This window comes from Chrysochloris asiatica, unplaced genomic scaffold, assembly GCF_000296735.1.
Source record: "Chrysochloris asiatica unplaced genomic scaffold, ChrAsi1.0 scaffold00354, whole genome shotgun sequence".
Taxonomy (NCBI): Eukaryota; Metazoa; Chordata; class Mammalia; order Afrosoricida; family Chrysochloridae; genus Chrysochloris; species Chrysochloris asiatica.
In genome coordinates, this window is record NW_006408872.1 from 1,344,396 (window position 1) to 1,369,522 (window position 25,127).

Genomic DNA, 25,127 nt, shown 5'->3' on the forward strand with positions numbered 1-25,127 from the left:
GTTCTGGAAGAAGTGCAGCCAATGTGGTCCTTGGAGGCCAAGATGGCCAAACTTCGTCTCTTACACTTAGGACATATTGTCAGGAGGTACTAGTCACTGGAGAAGTATATTATGTTTGGTAAGGTGGAGGGTCGGAGAAAAAGAGGAAGACCCCCAATGAGATGGATTGGCAAAGTGGCATCATCGATGGACTCAAGCGTGGCAACAGTAGTGAGTTGGCCCATGATTGGGCAGTGCTTCATTCTTCTCTGCATAGGGTTGCTATGAGTTGGTACTGACTCAATGACACTAACAACAACAAACCATCAGTTCCTAGAGTCTATTTTTTTGCCAGTGCCTTCAGTGTACCTTGGACTTCCTCCTTCAGTACCATCAGTTCTTGATCATATACTCCTCTTGAAGTGGTTGAACATCGACCATATCTTTTTGCTACAGTGGCTCTGTATACCTTCCATCTTCTTTTGCTGTGTTCTGTGTCATTCAGTATTTTACCCATCTATTCCTCACTTGTCTTCTGCCACACAATCACAATTGTGTCCTCTGCTGCAGGATAGCCGTCTTCTCCGTGACGGTGTTGCACGATGATCGCATTGTTCTTGTGGCGGAGCAGCGGCCTGACGCCTCAGAGGAGGACAGCTTCCAGTGGATGAGCCGTGTGTTGCAGGTAGGCAGGCGAGCCCTCCGCTAGTCATCTCTCACCTTACCCCTCTGCCTTCCCTCCTTACTTCTCTATGCTCCCTACCTTTCCGCTACCTCTCTGCCCTCTCTGTTCACATTTTTGCCCTCTCCCCTCACCCATCTATCCTCCTTCTGTTCTCACTGTCTCTCAGTGGCCTTTCTGAGCTTCTGTGCTGCTGTGTGGGGCTCAAATGAATCTCTCATGGGCTTGCTTTGCAATTCTGTGTGGTATTCTCCATTTTTTCATGAACCTTTTGAAGGCCCCTTATATGAATTTTCTTTACCCATTTGTTGATGAACAATTTAGTTGTTTCCATCTTTTAGCCATTGTGAATAGTTCTTCAATGGACGTTGGTGTACAAGTATCTGTGTTTCTGCTTTCAATTCTTTTGGATATACACCTAGGAATGCGATTCCTAGATCATACGTAATTTTACGTTTAACCTTTTGAGGAACCACCAAACTGTTTTCCACAGTAGCTGCGCCATTTTACAATTCCACCAGAAGTGGATGAGGGTTTCAATTTCTTCACATTCTCACCAACACTAGTTATTGTCTTTTCTGCTCATAACCATCCTAGTGGGGATGAAGTGTTGTCTCATTGAACATTTCTCTAATGACTAATGTCAGAACATCTTTTTGTTTATTTGTTCATATTTTTTGTGAACGTCTATTTAAATCATTTGCCTGGTATTTTTTGGTGTTTGTCTTTGTATTGCTAATTTGTAGGAGTTCTTTATATATTCTGGAAATTAAATTATGGCATGTTTTTGTTGTTGCTAATGAAGTCAGCCTCCAACTCATAGAGAGACCCCTTGCATAACAGAACAAAATGCTACCCAGACCTGCAACATCTCATAACCCGTTGCAGATCAGACCTTTGTGCTCAATTGAGATTTTGTCAGCTGATTTCAGAGGTAGATTGCTAAGTCTTGCTTCCTATCTCTTCATAGTGTGGAAGCTCTGCTAAAACTTGTTAAGCAGCACACTGCTTCCCAGTATTTTCTTCTAGTCTATAGGTTTTCTGTTCACCTTGTTGATTGACAAGTTTAATTTTGATGAAATCCAATTTGTTTAGTTTGTCCTTTTTTGTCCATGTTTTTTGTGTCATATCTAAGAATCTTTTGTCTGAAACTAGATCTCAGAGTTTTACTTGTGTATTTTCTCATAAGAATTTTTTATTTTACTTCTTATATCTATCTCTTTGATCCATATGGGGTAAATTTTCATTTATGGTGTGAAGTATATGGAAATCTAATTATCCTAGCACTATTTGTTAAAGAGACTGTTCTTTCCCTATTGATTGATCTCAGCACCCTCATTGATAAAAATCAACTGATCGTAATGTACAAGTTTATTTTTGGACTCTTCAATTCTATTTCACTGGCTTATGTGTCTATAATTATACCAGTATTTGTCCCATTTTTGGTAAAGACTGTTTTCTAAAAGTCGTCTTGTCAGTTAGTCGTACTGTGGTGTCTTGTCAATTGCGGTGATTCTGGAAGCTATGCCACCAGTATTTTAAATACCAGCAAGGTCACCCATGGTGGAAAGGTTTCAGATGAGCTTTCAGATGAAGACAGATGAGGAAGAAGGAGTGACAAACTATTTCCGAATATTTAGTCACTGAAAACCCTATGAGTAACAGAAACACTGTCAAGATATAGTGCCGGATATTGAACCCCTCAGGTTGGAAGGCACTCAAAATGTGACTGGGGAAGAGCTGCCTTCTTAAAGTAGAGTTGACCGTGAGGATGTGAATGGAGTAAAACCCATGAGAGTAAAGCCCACGTGACCTTCATTTGCTGATGGGCACAACTCAAAATGAAGAGCAACAGCTGTAAACATCCATTGAAAATTGGAACATGGAATGTACGAAGTATAAATCTAGGAAAATTAGAAATTGTCAAAAATGAAATGCAACACATAAGCATCGATATCTTAAAAGGCATTAGTAAGCTGAAATGGACTGGTATTGGCCATTTTGAATCTGACAACCACATGGTTTACTATGCCAGGAATGACAAATTGCAGAGGAAAGGTATTGCATTCATTGTCAAAAAGAACATATCCAGATCCCTCATGAAGTACAATACTGTCTGTGATACGCTAATACCCATGTGCCTACAGGGAAGCCCAGTTAATACCACTATTATTCAAATTTATGCACCAACCACTAAAACTAGTGAGTATGAAATAGAAGAATTGTACCAACTTCTTCAATCTTAAGTTGATCAAACATGCAATCAAGATATATTGATTATTACTACTAGTGATTGGAATGCAAAGGTTGGGAGCAAAGAGGAAGGAAGGATCAGTAGTTGGAAAATATGGACTTGGTGATAGAAATGATGCTGGAGATCGCATGATAGAATTCTCCAAAATCAATGATTTGTTCATTTCAAATACCTTCTTTAGACAGCATAAGAGACGTGTATATACACATGGACCTCACCAGATGGAATACACAAAAATCAAACTACATCTGCGGAAAGAGGCGATGAAAAAACTATATCATCAATCAAAAAAAGGCCAGGGGCAGATTGTGGAACAGATCATCAGTTGCTCATGTGCAAATTCAAACTGTAGCTGAAATCAAAAGTCCACGAGAGCCACAATATGACCTTGAATATATCCCACCTGAATTTAGAGATCATCTGAAGAACAGATTTGATACATTAAATACTTAAGACTGAAGACCAGAAGAGTTGTGGGATGACATCAAGAGCATCATACATGAAGAAAGCAAAAAGTCATTAAGAAGACAAGAAAGAAGGATATCAGAAGAGACACTGAAACTTGCTCTCCAGTGTAGAGATGCTAAAGCAAATGGAATAAATGAGAAGGTGCAAGAGCTGAACAGAAGATATCAAAGGTCAGCTTGAGAAGACAAAGTCAAGTATTAGAACAAATATGCAAAGATCTGGAGTCAGAAAACCTAAAGGGAAGAATATGCTCAGCATTTCTCAAGCTGGGGGAACAGAAGAAAAAATTGAAGTCTCTACTTTTGTTATTGAAGGATTCTCTGGGCAGATTATTGAATGATGCAGAAAGCATCAAGAGAAGATGGAAGGAATATACAAGAGTCACTGTACCAAAAGGAAATGGTTGATGTTCAACCATTTCAAGAAGTAGCATATGTACAGCGAGAATCATTCTCACCCCCTCCACACACAGAGTAGACAGGGATGGGCAACTTGGACATTGGCTACCCAAAATGGGGGGTGGGAGGCTACAAAGGCAAGAAGTGACTGCCTTACAAGCTTTCAAGAGGGAACCTAGACCCAGAGGGCCTGGAGGAAGGTAGAATCTCCAGTGAGTAGTGTTCAATCTGACTAGGCGGGGCTGATGCAATGAAATGCAGACGGGTCTCTTGTGATATTAAGGTGAATAATTGTTATCAGGACTGACTGTGAGGGTTGGAAGTGTAAAGGTGGATGTTTTATAGCAAGGAGGGGAGTGATTGACTTTTTGGTCCTAGGGAGGTCCCTAGGACCATCAAGGGGAGAAGAGCAGAGAGCAGGACCCTACCCAGAGAAGCAGTGATGCCTGAAATGGAGGCAGAGATGATGACGTGGAACAATGGAGCAGCTGGAGACTTTAGATCCAGAGAGGGAGAGCGACTGTGTGCTGAAGACCCGAGGGGCACGGGGGAAGGATTGCATGGAAGGGATTGTAACCATGGCAATGAGACGATATACGGTAGAATGAATGTAAAACTAATGTTCTCCCATGTAAACTATCACATAATTCACAATAAATCATTTAAGAAAAAAACAAAAAAAAAGAAGTAGCATATGATCAAGAGCCAATGATACTGAAGGAGGAAGTCCAAGGTGCATTGAAGGAATTGGCGAAGAACAAGGCACCAGGAACTAATGGAATAAAAATTAAAATCTTTTAAGTAACTGAAGCAGCCTTGGAGGCACTCACTCATCTCTGCCAAGAAATTTGGAAGACAACTATCTGCCGACTGATAGGAAGAGATCCGGAATTGTGCCCATTCCAAAGAGGTAACCCAATGGAACGCGAAAATCTTCAGATAATCTCTTTGATATCCCATGTGGGTAAAGTTTTACTAAAGGTAATACAGAAACGGCTGCAAGCTTACATTGACAGAGAACTTCCAGAGGTTCAAGCCGGATTCAAAATAGGCTGTGGAACGAAGGATATCATTGCTGATGTCCAATGGATCTTAGCTGAAAGCAGAGAATACCAGAAAGATGTTTACTTGTGCTTCATTGACTACACAAAGGCTTTCGATTGTGTGGATCATGACAAGCTATGGACAACATTGAGAAGTATGAATATTCCTGGATACTTAATTGTGCTCATGAGGAATCTGTACGTGGATCAAGAGGCAGTTGTTTGAACAGAACATGGGAACAGTGAATGTTTTAAAATTAAGAAAGGTGTGCGACAGGGTTGTATTCTTTCACCATACTTATTCAACCTGTATGATGAGCAAATAATCCAGGAAACTGGGTTATATGATGAAAAACGTGGCATCAGGATTGGAGGAAGACTCCTTAACAGCCTTGCTTGCTGAAAGTGAAGAGGACTTAAAGTACTTACTGATGAAGATCAAAGAGAATATTGAACGTGCCATGGGCTGCCAAAAGAACCAACATATCTGTGTTGGAAGAAGTACATCCAGAGTGATCCTTGGAGGACAGGATGGCCAAACTTTGTCTCTTACTTTGGACGTATTGTCAGGAGGCACAGTTGCTGGAGAAGGATATCATGTTTGGTAAGGTGGAGGGTCAGAGAAAAAGAATCCATCGAGATGGATTGGCAATATGTCAGCATCAATGGGCTGAAGTGTGGCAACAACTGGCCCATGACCAGGCAGGGTTTCGTTGAGTTGTGCACAGGGTCACTATGAGTTGGTACCGACTTGATGGCATCTAACAACCACAAGAACAACAACACAGTTCCATAAATATGTGAAAATTGACTTTTAATTTCTGCAAAGAAGGCTGTTGGAATTTTGGTAAGGATTATGTTGACACTGTAGATGGCTTTGTTTCGTATTGACATCTTAATCATAGTCTAAGTCTTCTAATCCATAAACATGAATTGTACTTCATTTTGTTTTATTTTCAAACTGGTTATTGCCAATGTATAGAAACCTGGCTGATTTTTGTGAATTGATCTTGTATCCTGGCACTTTTCTGAATTAATTTAAAGTGTCGTTAAGTCGGTTCTGACTCATCACCACTTGAGGCCTAAATCTTTGCGGGAGAAGAAAGCCTCAACTTTCTCTCCTGGAGTGGCTGGTGGGCTCAAACCACAAATCTTGTGGTTTTTGTATGAAACTACTGCCCATATATATCTAGTGTCCCTGGGAGTCCTGGTGTGGTGTCATGGGTTAATGCGTTGGGCCACAAAGTTGGTTTGATCTGCAAGGTTGGTGGTTCAGGCTCACCAGACGTGCCTCAGAAACCGTATACAGGGTTGCTGTGGGTTGGAACTGACTCGTTGGCGCTTCACAGCAACAACTTCTTGTCCTTGTGGTTCGAACTGATATTGAAGTCCAGTACTTTATCCCACAACACCACACCAGAATTCCATGTATAGGTTGTTGCTCATTACCCTCAGATCAGTTCCACCTCATAGCAACCCTGAATAGGGTTTCAGAGTAACAGCTGGTGAGTTTGAATCGCTGACTTTGCAGTCCAGCACAGTGGCTCCATATAATACTGGACACTTCCATATAATGCCAGCCACTTCACAGGAGAAAGATGAGATTTTCTGCTCCCCTGAAGATGTAAAGTCTTGGAAACCCTTTTTTACAGAGTCGCTGTGAATCAGCACCAACTTGATGGCATTTAACAACAAACAGATTATACATGTATATGAAAGAAGTCTTTTAAGACTGCTTTTATGGTTTATATAACTGTCCAGATTTTAATGTAAGCAGTTACAGGTATATGTATGTATATATGTACTCAGTATGTGAATATGCAAGTTTCCCTTCCTTAGGTAAGTGGTAAAATATATACATACGTCTGCCATCTTGTTTTTCACATTTGACATATAATACCCAAGAGATGACTGTCCCCTTTAACCATTTAAATTGTGATGTTACCACAAATTTCAGCTTCTTACCACCTTGAATTTGCCAGCATATCCTCAGCTGGGTCTTCAAATGCACAATCAGACCGTGTCCTGCGTCCTTCCCACCAGGCCATCGACAGCATCCACCAGGTGGGCGTGTACTGCCTAGCTCTGGTTCCTGCGAACACCTTGCCCAAGGCTCCCCTCGGTGGAATTCACATTTCTGAAACCAAACAGCGCTTCCTGGAGGGGACTCTGCACCCATGTAATGTGCTAATGTGTCCCCACACCTGTGTTACCAACCTTCCCAAACCTCGTCAGAAGCAACCAGGTGAGCATTGCTTTACAGCATGCACCTGTCCATTATCACAACAGACAGTAGGCACAGTTGTGATTAGATGGGAAAGTGTTATTGTACCACTCTTCAGGACAGCCATGTCTTTGGGATTGGGGATTCAGAACAAGAGCAAGTGTGAGCACGAACCAGGCTCACCACCACCTCTTCCTCTCTGGTTCTATGAGCACCTTGTACCTTCTCCTGTGGTTTTGTTTTCACTGCTTCCCAGTGGAAATTGGTACTAGCCAATTTTGATAATGAAATCCCAGCACAACATCATAGCTTGAGAGGTTAGCAGGTGATCCCTTTGGAGTAGAAGCTGTGACCAAAGCACACTTGGGGTTCTAGACTTGAACGAACCTGTTGAACAACTCTGTGTCCTCAGAAGCCGTGCTGGTGCTGAGACCATGGGGAGGACGAGCTGCCCCCCCTGGCTCCTGGGGTCTGCCACAGCCACACAGGGTTAATGTGACCCTGAAAATTTAACATGTAGTCATATTCCCCTTCATGAGTTTTACTTATTTAAAAACTACTTTTAGAGAGAGGGAGAGGGGCTGTGTGCTGACGACCAAGGAGCAGGCTTGCAGGGTATACCCTTTGTTTGGCTGATGATGCATGGAGGGGATTGTAACCATTGCAGTGAGACGATATACGATAGAATGAATGTAAAACTAACGTTCTCACATATAAACTATCACATAGTTCACCAGAAAGCATTTAAAAAAAAAAAAAAAGAACAAGGGGACATTGGATGGAATTGAGATGCAACTCATTTAAAACAGATAAAAGAAAATACTGCTGCTGCTTTTTTTTTAAGTTCATTATACAATTATAATCCACTGTACAGGAAATTGTTGGGGCAAGTAATTTAATATATTTTTTTCTGTTAAAGTACTTGACTAAGTACTTTCTTGACTAAGAATACAATCTGTTTCTGCATTTATTATGGAAAGAAAATAGATGTGAAGGGTCACTTATCTTTTGTCAGAGTGAGTCACCATCTGCGTACTCCCTTCTTGACTCAACATTTCAAAATTGAATTGTGATGCTAATAAAGCGGGGCTGGGGCCTATCATATTAGAACACCTTGCCAGGTGAAAACACTAGACAAGTGTCACTGAGCATAAAGCCAGAGTCATTGATTCTGCCATCATTTCTTATCATGGAGCTCTGGTGTACAATAAAAAATGTGAAAGCCAAAAAAATAAGCAACTACTTTAAAGACAGGTTTAACTATTATATGCAGTTTTTCTTTTGTTTGGTTATGAAAATTTTTAGTGCATGCTAACTTTCATAGAACACAGCACTAAATAAAATGCATTGAATCAGGAAGATTTGGTTTTCTGATTTATATGTAAAATACAGTAAGTACTTAAACAATATATCATATGTTAAGAATTTGATGTGACTGAGGTTGCATATAGTCTGTTGAGTAAAATTTGATGACAATAAAGTTACAAGAAACCATTTACTTTTCATTGAGAATTTCCCTTATTTCCAGAAGTTGGTCCAGCCTCCATGATTGTTGGGAATCTGGTTGCTGGGAAGAGGCTCGCCCAGGCCTCTGGGAGGGAGCTCTCCCATCTAGAAGACAGTGACCAGGCAAGGAAGGTAAGGTACCCGACCTCAGAGCATGTCCCTGGTACCTCAGTGAGACCCAGTCACTCAGGTGCCTTCTCTGTACAGTTTCTGTTCCTGGCTGATGTGCTGCAGTGGCGCGCCCATACCACACCTGACCACCCACTCTTCCTGCTGTTGAATGCCAAGGTGAGCAGCTGCCTGCAGGCTCGGGCCACTCCAGGTCTGTTAGCATTACATTCAAGGCATAACAGGTCTTTTGGGTGGTGCCTCTCCTGTCTAACTTTATTCTGTCTGCCTTTTCTCTGTAGAGCATTCAATTTTCATATGATTTACACAATCATACTTTCACTGATTTTGTATTTAGCAGTGAAATTAAATTCTCACCAGCTCCAGATTTTTTCATTTAAGAATACTAGGTATATAGATACTCTTAAATGTTGAATGAAAAGATAATGTAACTCTTCATTTGTATGGTTAGGTTCTAAAGACCAGGTTATATGTAAAAATCACCATTATGTGAAAATGGAGGGTGATTATCACATAACTGCTAAACCACTGAAAATCATGGCCTAGCTCAATTGACACATAACCATAACCATCACATTAGTATTACTCTCACCTCACACCTCAGCATTTGTTACCCCCAGACGTGTGTTGTTAATGTTCAAAATAGATAGTAGATTTATTAGTATTGTAGATGCAAAGTGTTAGATGTGATAGTAAGTGAGGAGCAGATGTATTTGCAATGCAGATATACCATCTAAGTCCTGATTATAGGAGCCCATAGCATATAGTGTACACAGAGTATGTGTTGCTGACATTGTGGAGAATAGGAGGCTTTGTGTGTATTCATGTATTCATGCACTCCTTTACGTTTACTCCCAGGGCACTGTGACTAGCACGGCAACCTGTGTGCAGCTGCATAAGAAAGCTGAACGTGTGGCTGCTGCCTTGATGGAAAGGGGAAGACTGAACATTGGAGACCATGTAGCACTGGTGTATCCTCCAGGTAAGTGACTCTGGAGTGTCCCCTGTGGATCCCTTTAACAGCAAACCTACCCTGCTCTTCCCTTCCAGATTACTATTCCCTACACTTCACCCCTCTCCTATAGGTACTGCCCCTCTCCTCCTGCACACCAGGAGGAATAGTTGATGTCAGAAGTGGAATAAAAGTTGGAGGCAGGTCTGACCTCTGCCTCGTAGGAATCAGCTTTGGGCTGTTGATCTTGATCTTCCGGCTCTCTTATGAAGTTAGAGGAAGTCAGATAATGATGACACCATGCCATTTTTCAGTTGGCTTCTAAAAAAGGATTTGTTGCAATGGCTTCAGACTCAGAAGACGAAACCAGACAGAATGTTTTTGAAAACTACTTTTTCTTGTACAACTGTAAAAAAAGACAGTACAGCACCACAACACTCTACTCCTTTACTGGGTTTAAAGTGCCCAGAGGCACCTCATTCTGCCAGTAAGCCTCAACACAAAGGTTTTCAACTTTCTCACTTCTAGCATGTGTCCTGAGTCATCCCAGTCAGCCAGCAAGCCTTCTGCCCGAAGGTACTGAGCTTTCTTGTGCCATTGGTCAGTTCTGTCTCATAGTAGTCTCTTAGTTCTGCTGCCTTCTCTTGCTATCTCAGGTGCAAGGAGGTTCTTAGCACAGGGATCCTGTCCAAAGGACACATTCACTCTTCCTGAATCTTCTTTCTTGGCATTTATGAGATCCACCTTAAGCCCTGTGTGATGCAAAACCGACCAATCTCCATTTTAGGATTCCAGACACTTTATTTAAGGAGTCCTGGTGTGGCACTGCAGGTTAATGTGCTGGACTGCAAAGTCGGTTTGAATCGCAAGGTCAGTGGTTCAAACTAACTAGCCACTCTTTGGAAACCCAATACAGGGTTGCTATGAGTCAGAACAGACACGAAAGCTTTACTCCATTCACGTCTTCACAGTCAGCTGTACTTTGAGGAGACAGCTCTTCCCCAGTTATGTTTTGAATGCCTTCCAAACTGAGTGGCTCATCATCTAGTACTATATCTGACAATATTCTGGCTATTCATCATGTTTCAATATGCCATATTCTAGTGCTATTTGACAATGTCCCACTTATTTTCAGTGACTAAATATTCAGAAGTAGTCCATCTCTCCTTCTTCCTAGTCTGTCTTTATCTGGAACCTCATCTGAAATCTGTCCATCATGGTTGACCCTCTGGCATCTAAAATATTGGTCTTAGTTTCCAGATCACAGCAGCATGCGAGCTACCACAGTACAAACTACCACGGTACAAGCTGCAAGACAAATGGTGAATTTTGACCATAGAATCCTTCAATATTGCTTCCAGTGGCCTGAATTTTTTTCTTCAGTTTTTCTTAGCTTGAGACATGCTGAACATGTTCTTTACTTTTGGTTTTCTAATTCCAGGTCTTTGCACATTTCATTATACTTGACTTTGTCTTCTTGAGCTGCCCTTTGAAAAATTCTGTTTAGCTCTTTCATTTCCTCATTTTTTTTTTTTTTATCACTTCAGCATCTTTACATTTCAGAGCAAGTTTCATAGTCTCTTCTGACATCCATATTTGTCTTTTCTTTCTTTCCTGTCTTTTAAAAGACCTTTAGCTTTCTTTTTTTAAAATTCAGCTTTAAATGTAATTACATAAATACTTATTACCACAAATGGTATCTCCTTATTTTAACTTGCAATGAGATACATTAGAATCAAATATTTGAAATTTATAGCACTGTGGAGATTAATTGTGGTGAAATCAGTGAATACGTGAATAAATCAATCAATCACATTTTCAAGTAAGATCATTATTCCTAAGTGTTTTTTTTAAAATTATTCCTAAGTATTTTTTTTAAACTTACAAAACAAAGAATGTATATTCATTTAAATGTTTAAAGGGCACATTCTGCCAGCCAACCTCCTGCTCACAGGCACACAGACTTTCTCAGTTCATCGGCAAAGTCCCATGCTTTGTCTCTCCATGCCACTGCGTCTGCCACCATCTCTGTTGTCACTGCTTATCTAGGTAGAGATCATGCTCCACTCATGCTCTTCCTCCTTGATAATCTTGGGATTGTCTGTTCCTGAAATGACAGATAAACTACTCCCAGTTTTTAGCTACACATCTTCTACAATTACAGTTGTGACCATTGCAATTAATCCTGCTAACAGTTATTCACAAATGAGTCGTAAAATCCTGTCACCTTCTGGTGACACCAGATCCATCTGGAAAAAAGGGAAATTATTCAGTGGGAATTCTACCTAACCCCCCTCATTCTGAAATTAAACTCTCTCATAAAAGCTTGTAAGCCAGCCACTTCATGCCATTATTTCAGAGTTTTGTATATGTATCCCCATTCCCTTCTTGCTTGAGTGTTTTCTGCTGAGAAATCAGAGCTTAATTTTACTGGTTCTACTTTGTAGATAGATTTCATTGTCTCTGAGCTACTTTCCTTGTCTTTGATTTTTGAGAATTTGATTATGATATGTCTTGGTGATTTTCTTCTAGGGTCTTTCCTGTTTGGGATTCATTCAGCGTTTTCAATGGTTATCTTCTTGTGTTTCATGATATTTCAAGAAGTTTTCTTTCAACAGCTAGGGTCACGATGAGTTGGTACCGACTCGATGGCACCTACCAACAAACAACAACATAAGTTTATCAGAACCAACCCAGCAAGTTTTCACATGTGAATCAGACTTTGTTCAGATGTTTTCATTCATTTTTCTGATTGTTCTTATAGCTGGCTAGTATTGAGAGATTTATCTTCAAACTTAGTAATTTGGACTTGCATTGATTCAAATATACTCCTTTGCCTTTTGAAATCTTATTATTAGCCTCTGGATTTCTATTTGCAGAGTTTGTATTATCTCCAGTCCTTTATTTTGTTTGACTGTTTCTGCAGTGCTTTCCTGAATTCTTTGTTTTCCTCGACCTTCTATCAATCACTTGTTGTTGTTAGTGCCATCAAGTCAATTCCAACCCATTGTTAGTGCCATCAAGTCGATGCCAACCCAGAGCAACCCTGTATAGGGTTTCCAAGGAGCAGCTGTTGAGCTTGAACCACCAACCTTGCAGTTAAAATGACTTTGCAGTCTGACGCATTTGCCCACAGCGCCACACCAGTACTCCATCAGTCACTTGAAAGTACCTAAATATCACTCTCTTGAATTCTTTCTCAGGTAGCTCCCATGCCTTTTTTACCTTAAAAATGTTTTCTCGCTCTACATTTTTATCACCTGTTTGAGTCACTTTGTCCCGTATCTTCGTGTAAACAGAAATTTCCTGCTGCTTTTGAGACATTGTGTATATTTTTGTTAAGCAGATGATTGTATGTCAGTGTAGTTTTAGGCACGCACCAACTGCCTCCAACTGATCTGATCAGTAGATGAGTTTGTACACCATTCTCTGTTCATTGTTTGTGTAATTCAATGCAGAATGGATTTAGCTGATGTTAGTTGTGTCATTGATCCAGTGTATAGCAGCTGCTATTTGTTCTTGCCCAATGGGTGGGGCTGTAGATAGTACGGTTGAGTGGGTTGTATAGATGTAGTTGTTGTCCTCTGTTGGGTGAAACAAGAAGAGAAGGAAAACGAATACAAACCAGCAACCAACAGCAAAAAAAGAAGAAAATAGAAAGGAAAAAAAAAAAGCAGGCAATTGCTAGAAAAGGAACGTTAAAAACCAAAGAGGGAAAAGATAGTAAAATAATAAAATGGCTGCAGCCATACGTTGACAGAGAACTGCCTCAGAAGAGGCCGTGGAATGAGGAATATCATTGCTGATGTCAGGTGGATCTTGGCTGAAAGCAGAGAATACCAGAAAGATGTTTACGTGTGCTTTATTGCCTATGCAAAAGACTTCAACTGTGGGACTCATGACAAGCTATGGATGACATAGCAAAGTATGAGTATTCCAAAACACATAAGTGTGCTCGTGAGGAACCTGTACATAGACCAAGAGTCAGTTGTTCAAAGAGAACGTGGGAACACTGAATGGTTTAAAATTAGGAAAGGTGTGCGACAGGGTTGTATTCTTTCACCATACTTATTCAACCTGTATGCTTGAGCAAGTAATCCAAGAAGCTAGGTTATATGAAGAAAATGTAACATTAGGATTGGAGGAAAACTCATTAACAACCTACAGTATGCAGATGATACAACCTTGCTTGCTGAAAGTGAAGAGGACTTAAAATACTTAACTGATACAGATTAAAGACCATAGCCTTCTGTATGGATTGCATCTCAATGTAAAGAAAACAAAACTCCTCACCACTGGACCAGTAAACAACATTCTTATCAATGGAGAAAAGATTGAAGTTGTCAAGGACTTCATTCTTCTTGGATCAACTATCAACACTCATGGAAGCAGCAGTCAAGAAATCAAATGGTATATTACATTCGGCAAATGTGCTGCAGAAGACCTTTTTTAAAGTGTTGAAGAGCGAAGATGTCAGCTTGTGGACTAAGGGTATGCCTGACCCAAGACATAGTATTTTCAGTAACTTTGTATGCATGCAAAAGTTGGACAGTGGATAAGGAAGATTGTAGAAGAATTGATGCATTTGAGTTGTGGTGTTGGAGGAGATTATTGAAAGTGCCATGGGCTGCCAAAAGAACCAATAGATCTGTGTTGGAAGAAGTGTAGCCAGAGTGCTCCTTGGAGGCCAGAATGGCCAGACTTTTTCTCTCATATGTCGGACATATTGTCAAGAGTGATCAGTCACTGGAGAGGGATATCATGTTTGATATGGTCAGAGAAAAAGAGGAAGACCACCCGCAAGATGGATTGGCGAAGTGGCTGCATCAGTGGGCTCAAGTGTGACAACAATTGTGAAGTTAGCCCAGGACCGGGCAGTGTTTTGGTCTGTTGTGCAGATAGAGTCGTTATAAGTTAGTACCGACTCGATGGCACCTAACAACAAACACAGTTAGAGAGAGGAATGAGTAAAAGGGAAAGAGTCGATAGAGTAGTTTAAAAAAAGAAAAATAAATTGATGAAGAAACATTAGCATTTGGGAAAAAGAAGTAGGAAAATAAAGCCGAAAGTGGAGATAGAAAGTTAGAAAGCAAGAGAGAGAAAGGTGATGGAGAAAGAATAAACAAACAAAACTGTGAAAGGGGAAAAAAATACAGGGCAGGTGCCAGACCCAGAGAGGAAAATTCTGGGGTTTCTTGCCATCATCCAAGGACCTCATGTCATGGGTTGGTAAGGGTGAGATAGTAGCACTAATCTCTAGATGGAGTTCCTATAGGGCTAGGTGTTATCTGTTCTGGGCACCCAATCCAGAAGTAGTTTGCCCATTCTCTAAAGCAAGTGGGGGATCAGAGGGGAGCTGAAGGTGAAAGGGTGTCTAGTACAGGGCTGACTAGAGCTGTCAGGCTTTGCAGGTCTGGAATAGGCCAAATGTGATTCCAGGTGCTGGGTTGGTGCTGCTAGCTCCCTACACACTTGCTTGCAACTTCGACAGCCCAGAGAACAGCAGCTTCCCTGAGAGTGTACATGGATGGGGGCCAGCCCCACTTCTGGTCACCAGGGTAATGTGAGATACAAGAAAACAAAACAAATTTCGCCCCTTTCTCTCCACCAATAGCGGTATGCTTCTGTACCACCTACCGCCTTCTTGCCTTCGTAGGCTCCCATGAAAGTTCAAGAAGGCCACACCCCAGCTGGTCAGCTGGCACAGATCTCCAGTCTCTTTCCTCCCTCCATCCCCATCTGTTCAGCTGCTTCTCCTAGTGAGAGCTAGTCCTCAGCCAACACTGCAGATTTAGAGCAGGGCCTGTCTGAGCAGGATCAATGCGGACAGCTCCCCGCTCCTTTAGTGGGGCCCAACACCAGGATGCATGTCTCTGTTGCAGCTCTGACTGCTGGGAAAGCAGAGCTCCCCTTGGGGTGTACACTGGTAGGGACTGGCCTTGCCTATGGTCACCATGGGAATGTGGAGAACAAGAAAAAATTGTACTTTTATTTCTGTGAGGTATGCCAATGAAGTTGGTCACAAAAGCTCAAGATAGCTGTCCAGCATCTGGTCATTGGGCACAGGTCAGCAGTCTTTCCTTTTTTTTGCCATGTCTGCTCAGCTCTCTCTCTTAGTAAGCATTCAGTCCATTTCTCTACTGCTTTATCTGAAGCTCAGAGTTCCAGGACTATTATCTGCATCTGTGTCATTTGATTATCTGAATCTTTGTGGAAGAGGGCCCCTACAGCCTTTCTGCCTAGTCTACTATCTTACTACCTGCCTCTGGAAATGTTATGTTTGATGATGAATGTGATGCCATTCCTCTTGAATTTGTCATTTCCAGCATGGTAAACCATATAATTGTCAGATTCAAAATGACCAATACTAGTCCATTTCAGCTCATTAATACTTAAGATACCAGTCTTTATTCATTCCATTTCATTTTTTACCACTTCCAATTTTCCTAAATTCATATTTCATATATTCCATGTTCCTATCATTAATTGATGTTTGTAACAGTTTCTCCTCATTTTGAGTTGCGTCTCTTCAGCAAATAAAGGTCCCAAAAACTTTACTCCATTTACCTCATCGTGGTCAATTGTACTTTAAGGAAATCTATCAAGATTATCCCTTTGAAATCCCCAAAACAGAGCCATATGTTAAACTGATCTCTCTGTATTAAATTTACCTGGCCCAGTAGATCCCCTAGGTTTTGATAGGTCTTTTATTATTATTATTTTTTTTAAGATACCGTAACAAGACTAAGTCAAGTGTATTGCTGAGAGAACTTGTCTGCAGTCATCCACTGATCACAGATACATGTTCTGTTTGGAATAAACTTGTGCAACCCTACTAACAATAATTTTTTACTTATATATTTATAAAGGACAGTTACAGATACTACTCAGGTATAACCAAACACGTTGCGAGAATGGTATTCTGGGTTTGACATCTTAGGACCCTAGTCTCATGGGACAACTTGGTCGGTTGGTATCATAAAGTTCATGGTGTCTGGCTACCAATACTGACTGCTCTGATCAGGACCACAATAGATGGACCCTGATAGAATTGGAGACAGAACAGAATGCAAATTCTCACAGAGTCCATACTTTCAGGTACGTTGATATTGGAGGACTCCTCTGAGAAGATCACCCTGAGATACTATTTAAACCTCAAGGTTTAAAACGATCATATGAGATCACCTTTAAGTAAAATAACAGCTTGGCCCACAAAATGAAGGATATTAACCCAGAGTACACAGCTCCATTAAAAAACTATTTATTGAGACCACAAGGTCAACAATTATTCTAAAAGAAAGAGAAAACTGTATTGATGAGAAAAGGGCCAGGAAAGTTACACCAAGGAGGGTTTGCCCATTGTTTTTTGTTTTGTTTTGTTTTTCATAACAGCAGTGAACCTTCTCATTTTTGAAGGGGAGCAAGGACTGTCCTTCAAGAATTTTGCTGGCAAAAACCCCAATAGCCCTGATCTTTTTGCTCCTCAACTCAAAGAGCATTTGAAAGGAATTTGATTTGAGTCCCTTGAGGATGCCCAAACTGCCATTTGAGCATGTTGTAGATCAAAGAATGTTAAATTTGGGGGGGGAAGAGTTAGAGAGATGGAAACACCGCCTTCAGAAATGTATAGACCTAGAAGGAGGTTATGTCTAGAAACAATAGCTTCACATTTTGGTATTTTTATTTAATAAAGGTGTCTATGATTTCATAGCAGTACTTTTTGACCTACGCTCATATGTATGTATGTTCACATGTGTATATGGAGCCCTTTTGGTGTAATGGGTTACCCACTGGGCTGCTAACCAGAAGGTCAGCAGTTAAACCCACCAGCTGCTCCACAGGAGGACAATGAGGCTTTCTGCTCCAGTGAAGATTTACAGCCTTGGAAACCCTATACAGAGTTGCTATGAGTAGGACACAACTCAGTGGCACACAACAATGACAGCAACACACATACATATAGATCATTCTGTCAGTGCACTCACATACTCACCTGAACCTGCCTGTACGCATATATGACTAGACACCTGCATATGTGACCATACATTCATTTTTGGTTGTTGTTGATGTGTCTAATTCCCTGTAAATTGAGATGGTTTTCATTGTTTTGAGATTTAGTATAGTATTTGTTATTATTATTGCTGTTTTGGGTTTTTTTTTCATATACTCCTTATTACAATGAAATTATTGTACTTCTGCTCCTTTTTTACTTTGATAGCTAATAGAAGCGACTGCTGAGTCTTAGTTAATACCCTTTCAGCATCTCGTCATACAACATGGATTTCTTCCTTAATTTTTTATAAATGTTTTATTGTGAATTATGTGTTAGTTTACATGGGAGAACATTAGTTTTACATTCCTCCTATTGTATATCATTTCATTGCCATGGTTACAATCCCGTCCATGTATCATCAACCAATCAAAGGGTATACCCTGCAAGCCTGCCCACCGGTTGTCAGCACATAGTCCCTCTCCCTCTCTGGGTCTAAAGTCCCCAACTGTTCCATCTCTCCAAGTCATCATCTCTGCCTCCATCTCAGGGATCACTGCTTCTCTGGGTAGGGTCCTGCTCTCTGCTCTTCTCCCTTGTTGGTCCCAGGGACCTCCGCTCCTATACTGCAAAGTTAATCATTCCCCTCCTTACAAAACATCTACCTTTACAGTCCCAACCCTCACAATCAGTCCCGATAACAATTATTCACTATTGTATCACAAGAGACCTATCCGCATTTCCTTTTGTCAGCCCCGCCTAGACAGATTGGATACTACTCAGTGGAGGTTCTCCCTTCCTCCATGCCTTCTGGATCTAGGTCCCCTCTTGAAAGCTTGTAAGTCAGTCACTTCTTGCCTTTGTAGCCCCCCAACTTTGGGTAGCTGGTGTCCAAGTTGCCCATCCGTATCTCCTCTGTGTATGGAGGGGGGTGGGAATGATCCTTGCTGTAAACTCTTGTTCCCTTTTTTGAGCCACTGCATTCATAGGTGTAAGTCAAGTTCATCAAATTGTATCAGAGTACTCTTTTGTTCCTCTTCTTTCTTCTTCTAGTTGAGCTCTGATCATCTGGTCATTGAAGCCAGGTCAAGTGGGTATTATCTGCAAGTGTGGGTATTCTTATACATATGCCCTCTCTTCTTATCAACTGGACACTTCACTCTCCACTCTAGTCCTCGATGGCTATGTCACTGACTTTGGGCCCAAGAGTCCCCAGGTCTTGCCACACTGCTGGCCAACTAGGTCTCCACTCAGGTTCACAGGAGTCTGTTGAGCGTTGTAGGGCTTAGCTCGCAGCTTCATTGCTGTTTTTCCCTCATTTCCCCTTATCAGTGACAAATGTGATCACTAATCAGAGTGTGTATTCCCATTGAGTCTTTGTCTTGGAAGGGGTTTGCTCTGAGGGGACCCGACCACTTGCCTTGATGTCTCCTGGGTGAGCAACTTGCTTGTTCTTATAGTAAGCAGTCGGTCTGCCTATATTGTTTTATAGTTTTTCTGTCAGTCGTTGTTTCAAGAAGTATCTTCTGTTCTTCTAGCTGCTCCAGGCTGGTCTGCCCGTCCTTTCAAGTGGAAATTTCCCACCTCTGAAGATTCTGGATATTGTTCAGGATTCCACCTATAGTCTTATGTAATACAGAGGCTCCACAGGAAGCCTCCTTCACAGGGCACGTTGTAGTCCCATTTTAGGTATCTCAATCAGTTATAGGCAGAAGACGGACTTACAAGCTTTCTAGGTGATATTTCTGACTTTTTTCTCTCCTCCTCCAATGTCTATTTTATAATGGTATGCAAGGCAAACCAAGATTCAAAAGACAGCCAAGCATCTTAACAGTGTTATTTCCCCCCTTTTGCACATTCCAACAATGTCTCAATCCCTGTATCCTAGAGCCCTGTTGTCCCAAGGTTGTGCATACATCATTCTTTACCTCTGTCCCACTTAGCCCATGTTCTCCCATCTACTTTGTTCTTCCATTCCCCTCTCCCTTTTTGTATATTGCCCCCATCCTTAGTACCCAAACTATCATGTGTCTATTCCCTACCTTGTGTTCTACCTTCCCCTCCCTCCCCTTCCCCTCCCCCCACATCCTACTAGCAACCAGCAAAGAATCACACACACACACACACACACACACACACACACACTTTAGTATGGTTTCTTTTTCTTAGTCTTTTACAGTAGTGGTCCTATGCAGTATTTCTCCTTTTGTGACTGACTAATTTCACTCAACATAATGTCCTCAAGGTTCATCCAGGTTATGTGGTGACTTGCAGCTTCCTTGTTATTCTTCAAGGTAGCATAATAGTCCATTGTGTGTATGAACCACAGTTTGTTTATCCATTCTTCAGGTGATGGGCACTTTGGTTGTCTCCATCTCTTTGCTATTGTAAATAGTGTTGCTATATTGTAAATCGTGTGCATATATCTACTCGTGTTATGGCTCGTATTTCTTGTGGGTAAATACCAAGTAGAGGAATTGCTGGATCATAAGGTATTTCTATTTCCAACCTTCTGAGGAAGCGCCATATTGCTTTCCAGAGAGGTTGGACCATTTTGCAGTCCCACCAGTGATGCAGGAGTGTCCCAGTCTCTCCACATCCCCGCCAGAATTTATTGTCCTCTACTTTTTTGATCTTTGCTGTTATTACTGGTATGAGATGATATCTCATTGTTGTTTTCCTTAATTTTTTTAATGATTAAATACTGTTTTCATTATTATAAAATATATGTTACTAAACTCATCATTAGCCATTTTGAGTGGCTCAGTGACATTAAGTACATTCACAATGCTGTGTAACCATCACTACAGTCTATTTCCAGACAACACAAACCCATTATGCATTCCTTCTTGCCCCTTGGTATTGGTTACCACTGATCTACTTTAAAGGAGCTCTGGTAGCGTAGTGGTTATGAATTGGGCTGCGAACAGTCAGCAGTTCAAAACTGCCAGCTGTTCTGCAGGAGAAAGATGAGGCTTTCTGCTCCCATAAAGATTTACAGTCTCAGAAATCCTGTACAGGGTCGCTATGAGTCAGAACCGACTCCACGACACATAACAGCAACAACAATCTACTTTACGTCTCTGCATTTTCCTACTCGAATACATTACATAGGTGGGATCATACAGTGTTTTTCCTTTTGTGGCTGATTTATTTCACACAGATAATGTTTTCAATGTTCATTCGTGTAGTATGCATCAGGACTTCATTTCTTTTTAGGTTGAGTAATAATATTCCACTTCATTATGCACAGCTTTTTGTTTGTCCATTCATCTGTTGCTGAACACTTGGGTTGTTTCCACCTTTTGTTTGTTGTGAGCAGTGTGTCAGTGAATATTGGTGTATATATAGGTTTTGGTTTGAGTAGCTGCTCTCAGTTCTTTTGGGCATACACCTAGGATTGGAATTTCTGGATCCTCCAGTTGTTTTATGTTTAACAGTTGGAAGAAACTTCCAACCTGTTTTCCACAATGGCTGTATCGTTTTACATTTCCATCAGCTATATGTGAGCATTCCAGTTTCGCCTGTTGTTAGTGGTTAGAGGGGTCTGTGCGGGCAGGTCTTGAAGTGTGAAGTCAGAGGCAGTGGACTGGATGGGTGGTTGCACAGGGAAGAGAGGGCAGTGTGATTGAGGGAGGATACAAGATGAGGCCACAGCCACAGATGAGGATACATGATGTGCATCCTCACAGGTCAGTTCATACCTTGTCTTACCACTATACCCTCCTGTCAGGAGTCTGAGTTCAGGCATTGTTCTTACAGCAGACCTAGCATGGCCTGTTTGTGCGGACCATTGGCTCTGTGCCTACCTTAGAAGATAGGCTTTGTTCCAGCTGTCTCCCTTGTGGCTCTGGGTAGGACAGACTACTCCTGGTCAGTCCTCTCCCTGCATAATGACCTGGCCCTGACCTTTTCCTCCCTCATGATCTGTGACTCACATTGTTGTGTTTAATAAATACTATGTTTGTTTAAGCTGATACTGACTGTATCACAAATAAAACATGATTCATTTCCCCTTTGTCTTCCTGTGGACATGTTTCTTTTCAGAAAAGTGTCCTTGGCTGTATCAAAATATTCTCCACAGTGATGATGAGCATGTCCTGACTGGTGTATAACCTTTGTTTCCTCAGGAGTGGACCTCATCGCTACCTTCTACGGCTGCCTGTACTGCGGCTGTGTGCCCGTTACCGTGCGACCCCCACACCCCCAGAACCTGGCTACCACACTGCCTACCGTCAAGATGATTGTGGAGGTGTGCAGTACACGGCAGGACGTGGCTGTCCTTCAGCGGAACACGTGGGAGAGGGGAGGGCAAGGTGGCCTCCTTCCTGCCCCAATGGTGTGGTTTCACTTGACCTGACACTGTTGTACTGTTTGCAGGTCAGCAAGTCTGCATGTGTCCTCACAACCCAGGCCATCATGCGGCTGCTCAAGTCCAAGGAGGCTGCTGCCGCTGTGGACGTTAAGACCTGGCCAACCATTTTAGACACAGGTACAAGCGACCTGCACTTGCCAGAACAGATCCTTTTTCTTTTCTGTTATGAGGATTGCTCTTTTGGCAGTCAACAGCAGGAAGTGGGCTTCAGTGACTGGAGCCTTCCCTGAGCGCTGTGGCCTTATGGTAGCATTTAGTTGAGTGAGAGCCTCATGATGGCAGGTTCTCTCATTGTCTCTGCCCAGCCATCATGCCCTGTCTGCCCCTAAGCCCACACCATCAGTGCTGTTGTGGTGTGAATCCCAGCTCTGCTCCTCTGTTGCCCCTTGGGTGAATTGGCTGGGGTCTGTGGCTTCCTGCTGCTCTCGGAGACATAGTTCCTGCGGTGCCTCCAGTTTCATTACCTGTCGGTAGTAAATGCTGCTGCATTCCTCCTGTCTTGAATCTGATTCCTCTGATTATAGTCAGCTTGGTGAAGGGTGGCTCATTGTGGGTGGAGAACACCCTGCCCCTTGCCCCTTGAGGCACCCAAGCCAGCATTACTCCCTATCCATCCTGTACATGGCTATGTTTTTTGAGCACCTGTCCAGCAAGTAAACAGGCTATTCCTCCCACTGTGCCCAGCAAGCAGTATCCTATCAGCCAAGACTAGGTTCTCATGCTGCCTATAGGCACAGACTTGTGTTGGGACAGCTGTTATGGGACAGTGTGTGGCCATTTGGCCACCTCTATGCATTAGATGACACTTGGCTCCACCAAGCCTTGGTGCCTTCATCTGTACACAGGGCATCTACAGCCTGTGACTCATACAAGAACAATACCCTTATGAGAAGCTACCTTCGTAACCCAGTCAGTGTCAGCCTTTCTGTGGTTGGGGCTCCTGCGGCCACCCATGACTCTGCCATGAGCTCTGGGAACTTTGGTGTTTCCCTCACTTTCTCTCTCAGAAATGAAAGCACTCTTGCGTAGCCCCACTAGCTTGTATCCTCCCTACCCTTACTGTCCTCCCATATCAGTCACAGTGAGCCCATTGTGGTCTTGGTGTGCACAGGCATGTTTTATCTCCTGCCTGTGAAGGCCTAGAGGTTTTATGTTGTCAGAATATGCCCCATAACACACATCCTGGTGCTCCCTCTTATTAGATGACATACCGAAAAAGAAGGTTGCCAGCATCTTCAGGCCCCCATCCCCAGACGTGCTTGCCTACTTGGACTTCAGTGTGTCTACCACAGGAATCTTAGCAGGTGTGAAGGTGAGTTTCTCCAACTGTGCTTGCTGGGAAGTAGAACACCAGCGCTGCTGCTTAAAGTTTGTGTTAAACACCAGGAGGCCCAGCGTGTGGTGAGCCTGACAGTAACACATATTCTGAGTCTTGTATTAATGTCTAAAGTTCCTAATATAAGGCTCTGACCTTGAGGAGAGGGTGGCTTGGATGAGGCCCTTTCCTTACTCAGCCAAGTGCTCAGCTAAAATTCCTTTATTACTCTGAAGTTTGATTTTATAGATTTTTGCCCTGCTTTGTTTTGGTTGTTAAGGACTGTCGAGTCAATACCGACTCATAATGACCTTCTGCACGATAGTATAAACCACTACTGCCTGGTCCTGTACCAGTCTCACAGTCGTTGCTACACTTCAGCCCCTTGCTACTGCCTCTGTGTCAATCCAACCCAATGTGGGGTCTTCCTCTTTTTTGCTGACCCCCATTTTGCCAAGCATTATGTCCTTCTCTAGGTACTGTTCTCTCCTGATAATATGTCCAGAGTATAAGAGACAAAGTTTGGCCATCTTGGCTTCTAAGGAGCATTCTTCCAACACAGATTTGTTCTTCTGGCAGTCCGTGGTACTTTTAGTATTCTCCTCCAACACCATAACTCAAATGCATCCGTTCTTCCAAGGTCTTCCTTATTCATTGCCCAACTTTCACATGCATATAAGGCATGCTCAGGTTATTGATACTGATTCTTAATTATATGGAGATTGGAGCAATTACCAAAACCACATCTAGGGGATTTCAACTTCTGGCGCTTCCCTGCCCAGGCAGCTCAGGTAGGGCAGTCTCGGGAAAAAGGGGCGGAATTGCACATAAGAAACCTCTGTCTAGCAGACAGACAGCCTTTGAACAAACATAAGATATTATATTTCAACATTCTGAACTCGTTTTTTTTAAAAGGTCAAATTGCTGAGGAATTACAGGCATTTTAAGCCTTTGCCTGCCTGCATGCGGCTCCCGCTTCCGCGCCCGCACCGGCAAGTGCCTCTGCCCCCTGCAGACCTTGAAATGCAGGGCTAGAGCAACCCCACTTAGAAGGCTGTATTTCCAGAGAAAAGGAAGCATAAACTAACAAAGCCGAACAAATAGAGAGGGATATCGGCGCGGATATCAGGAAATTCGGGGTACCCATGGTACAGAGAGACTGAGAGAGGCATTTTTTACGTCATCAAGTACGGACACTACCTCCCTGCAGCCACGACCCCCAGCCCTTTACTGCCCCGGCCTAGACCAGCCCTCTGCCAAGCCACCGAGGCTCAGGAATGCCCAAGGCACAGGCCCGCCCACTGAGGCCAAGGCCCCCTCAAGATCCAGACACTCCCACTAAGGCCAAGGCCTGCCCTGAGGCCCAACCCGCCCACAGACTGGTCACAAAGGCCCAGGCCCAACCAAGGCCCAACCTGCCGCGTAGCCCGGTCGCCGAGGCCCAGGGCCCCTGAGGCCCAACCCACTCTCAGCCCGGTCCCCGAGGCACAGGCCCCCCGAGGCCCAATCCGCCCGCTGAGGCCCAAGCTGCCCGATGCCCAGCTGCTGACACCCAGGCCACCTGAGGCCCAAACACCCGCCCGAGGCCCAACCCTCCTGCAGTCTGGTCGCTGATGACCAGGCCCCCAGAGGCCCAAACCGCCTACCCTAGGCTCAACCCACCCGCCTGAGGCCCCCTGCCGCCGAGGCCCAGGGCCAACTGAGGCCCAAAAAAGTTACTCTGAGTTAAGCAATAAGGAGAGTGAAAAGGGAAGACCACATCCTGATCACATCTTCCTGGAGGTAATCAGAAAACATAAAAAATTACCAAAA

At 42.7% G+C, this 25,127-nt stretch overlaps 1 protein-coding gene across 1 annotated transcript in view; it reads left to right on the forward strand.

Moving 5' to 3' along the window:
- The window catches only part of DIP2A (DIP2 disco-interacting protein 2 homolog A (Drosophila)), a 183,560-nt gene that overhangs the window by 144,839 nt on the left and 13,594 nt on the right, over positions 1 to 25,127 (forward strand). The window contains exons 21-28 of the mRNA XM_006876117.1: positions 550 to 664; positions 6,868 to 7,069; positions 8,577 to 8,686; positions 8,762 to 8,842; positions 9,542 to 9,665; positions 21,756 to 21,877; positions 22,006 to 22,117; positions 23,203 to 23,312. Coding sequence (XP_006876179.1) covers positions 550 to 664; positions 6,868 to 7,069; positions 8,577 to 8,686; positions 8,762 to 8,842; positions 9,542 to 9,665; positions 21,756 to 21,877; positions 22,006 to 22,117; positions 23,203 to 23,312 — 976 coding nt within the window. The remainder of the gene's footprint in view (positions 1 to 549; positions 665 to 6,867; positions 7,070 to 8,576; positions 8,687 to 8,761; positions 8,843 to 9,541; positions 9,666 to 21,755; positions 21,878 to 22,005; positions 22,118 to 23,202; positions 23,313 to 25,127) is intronic.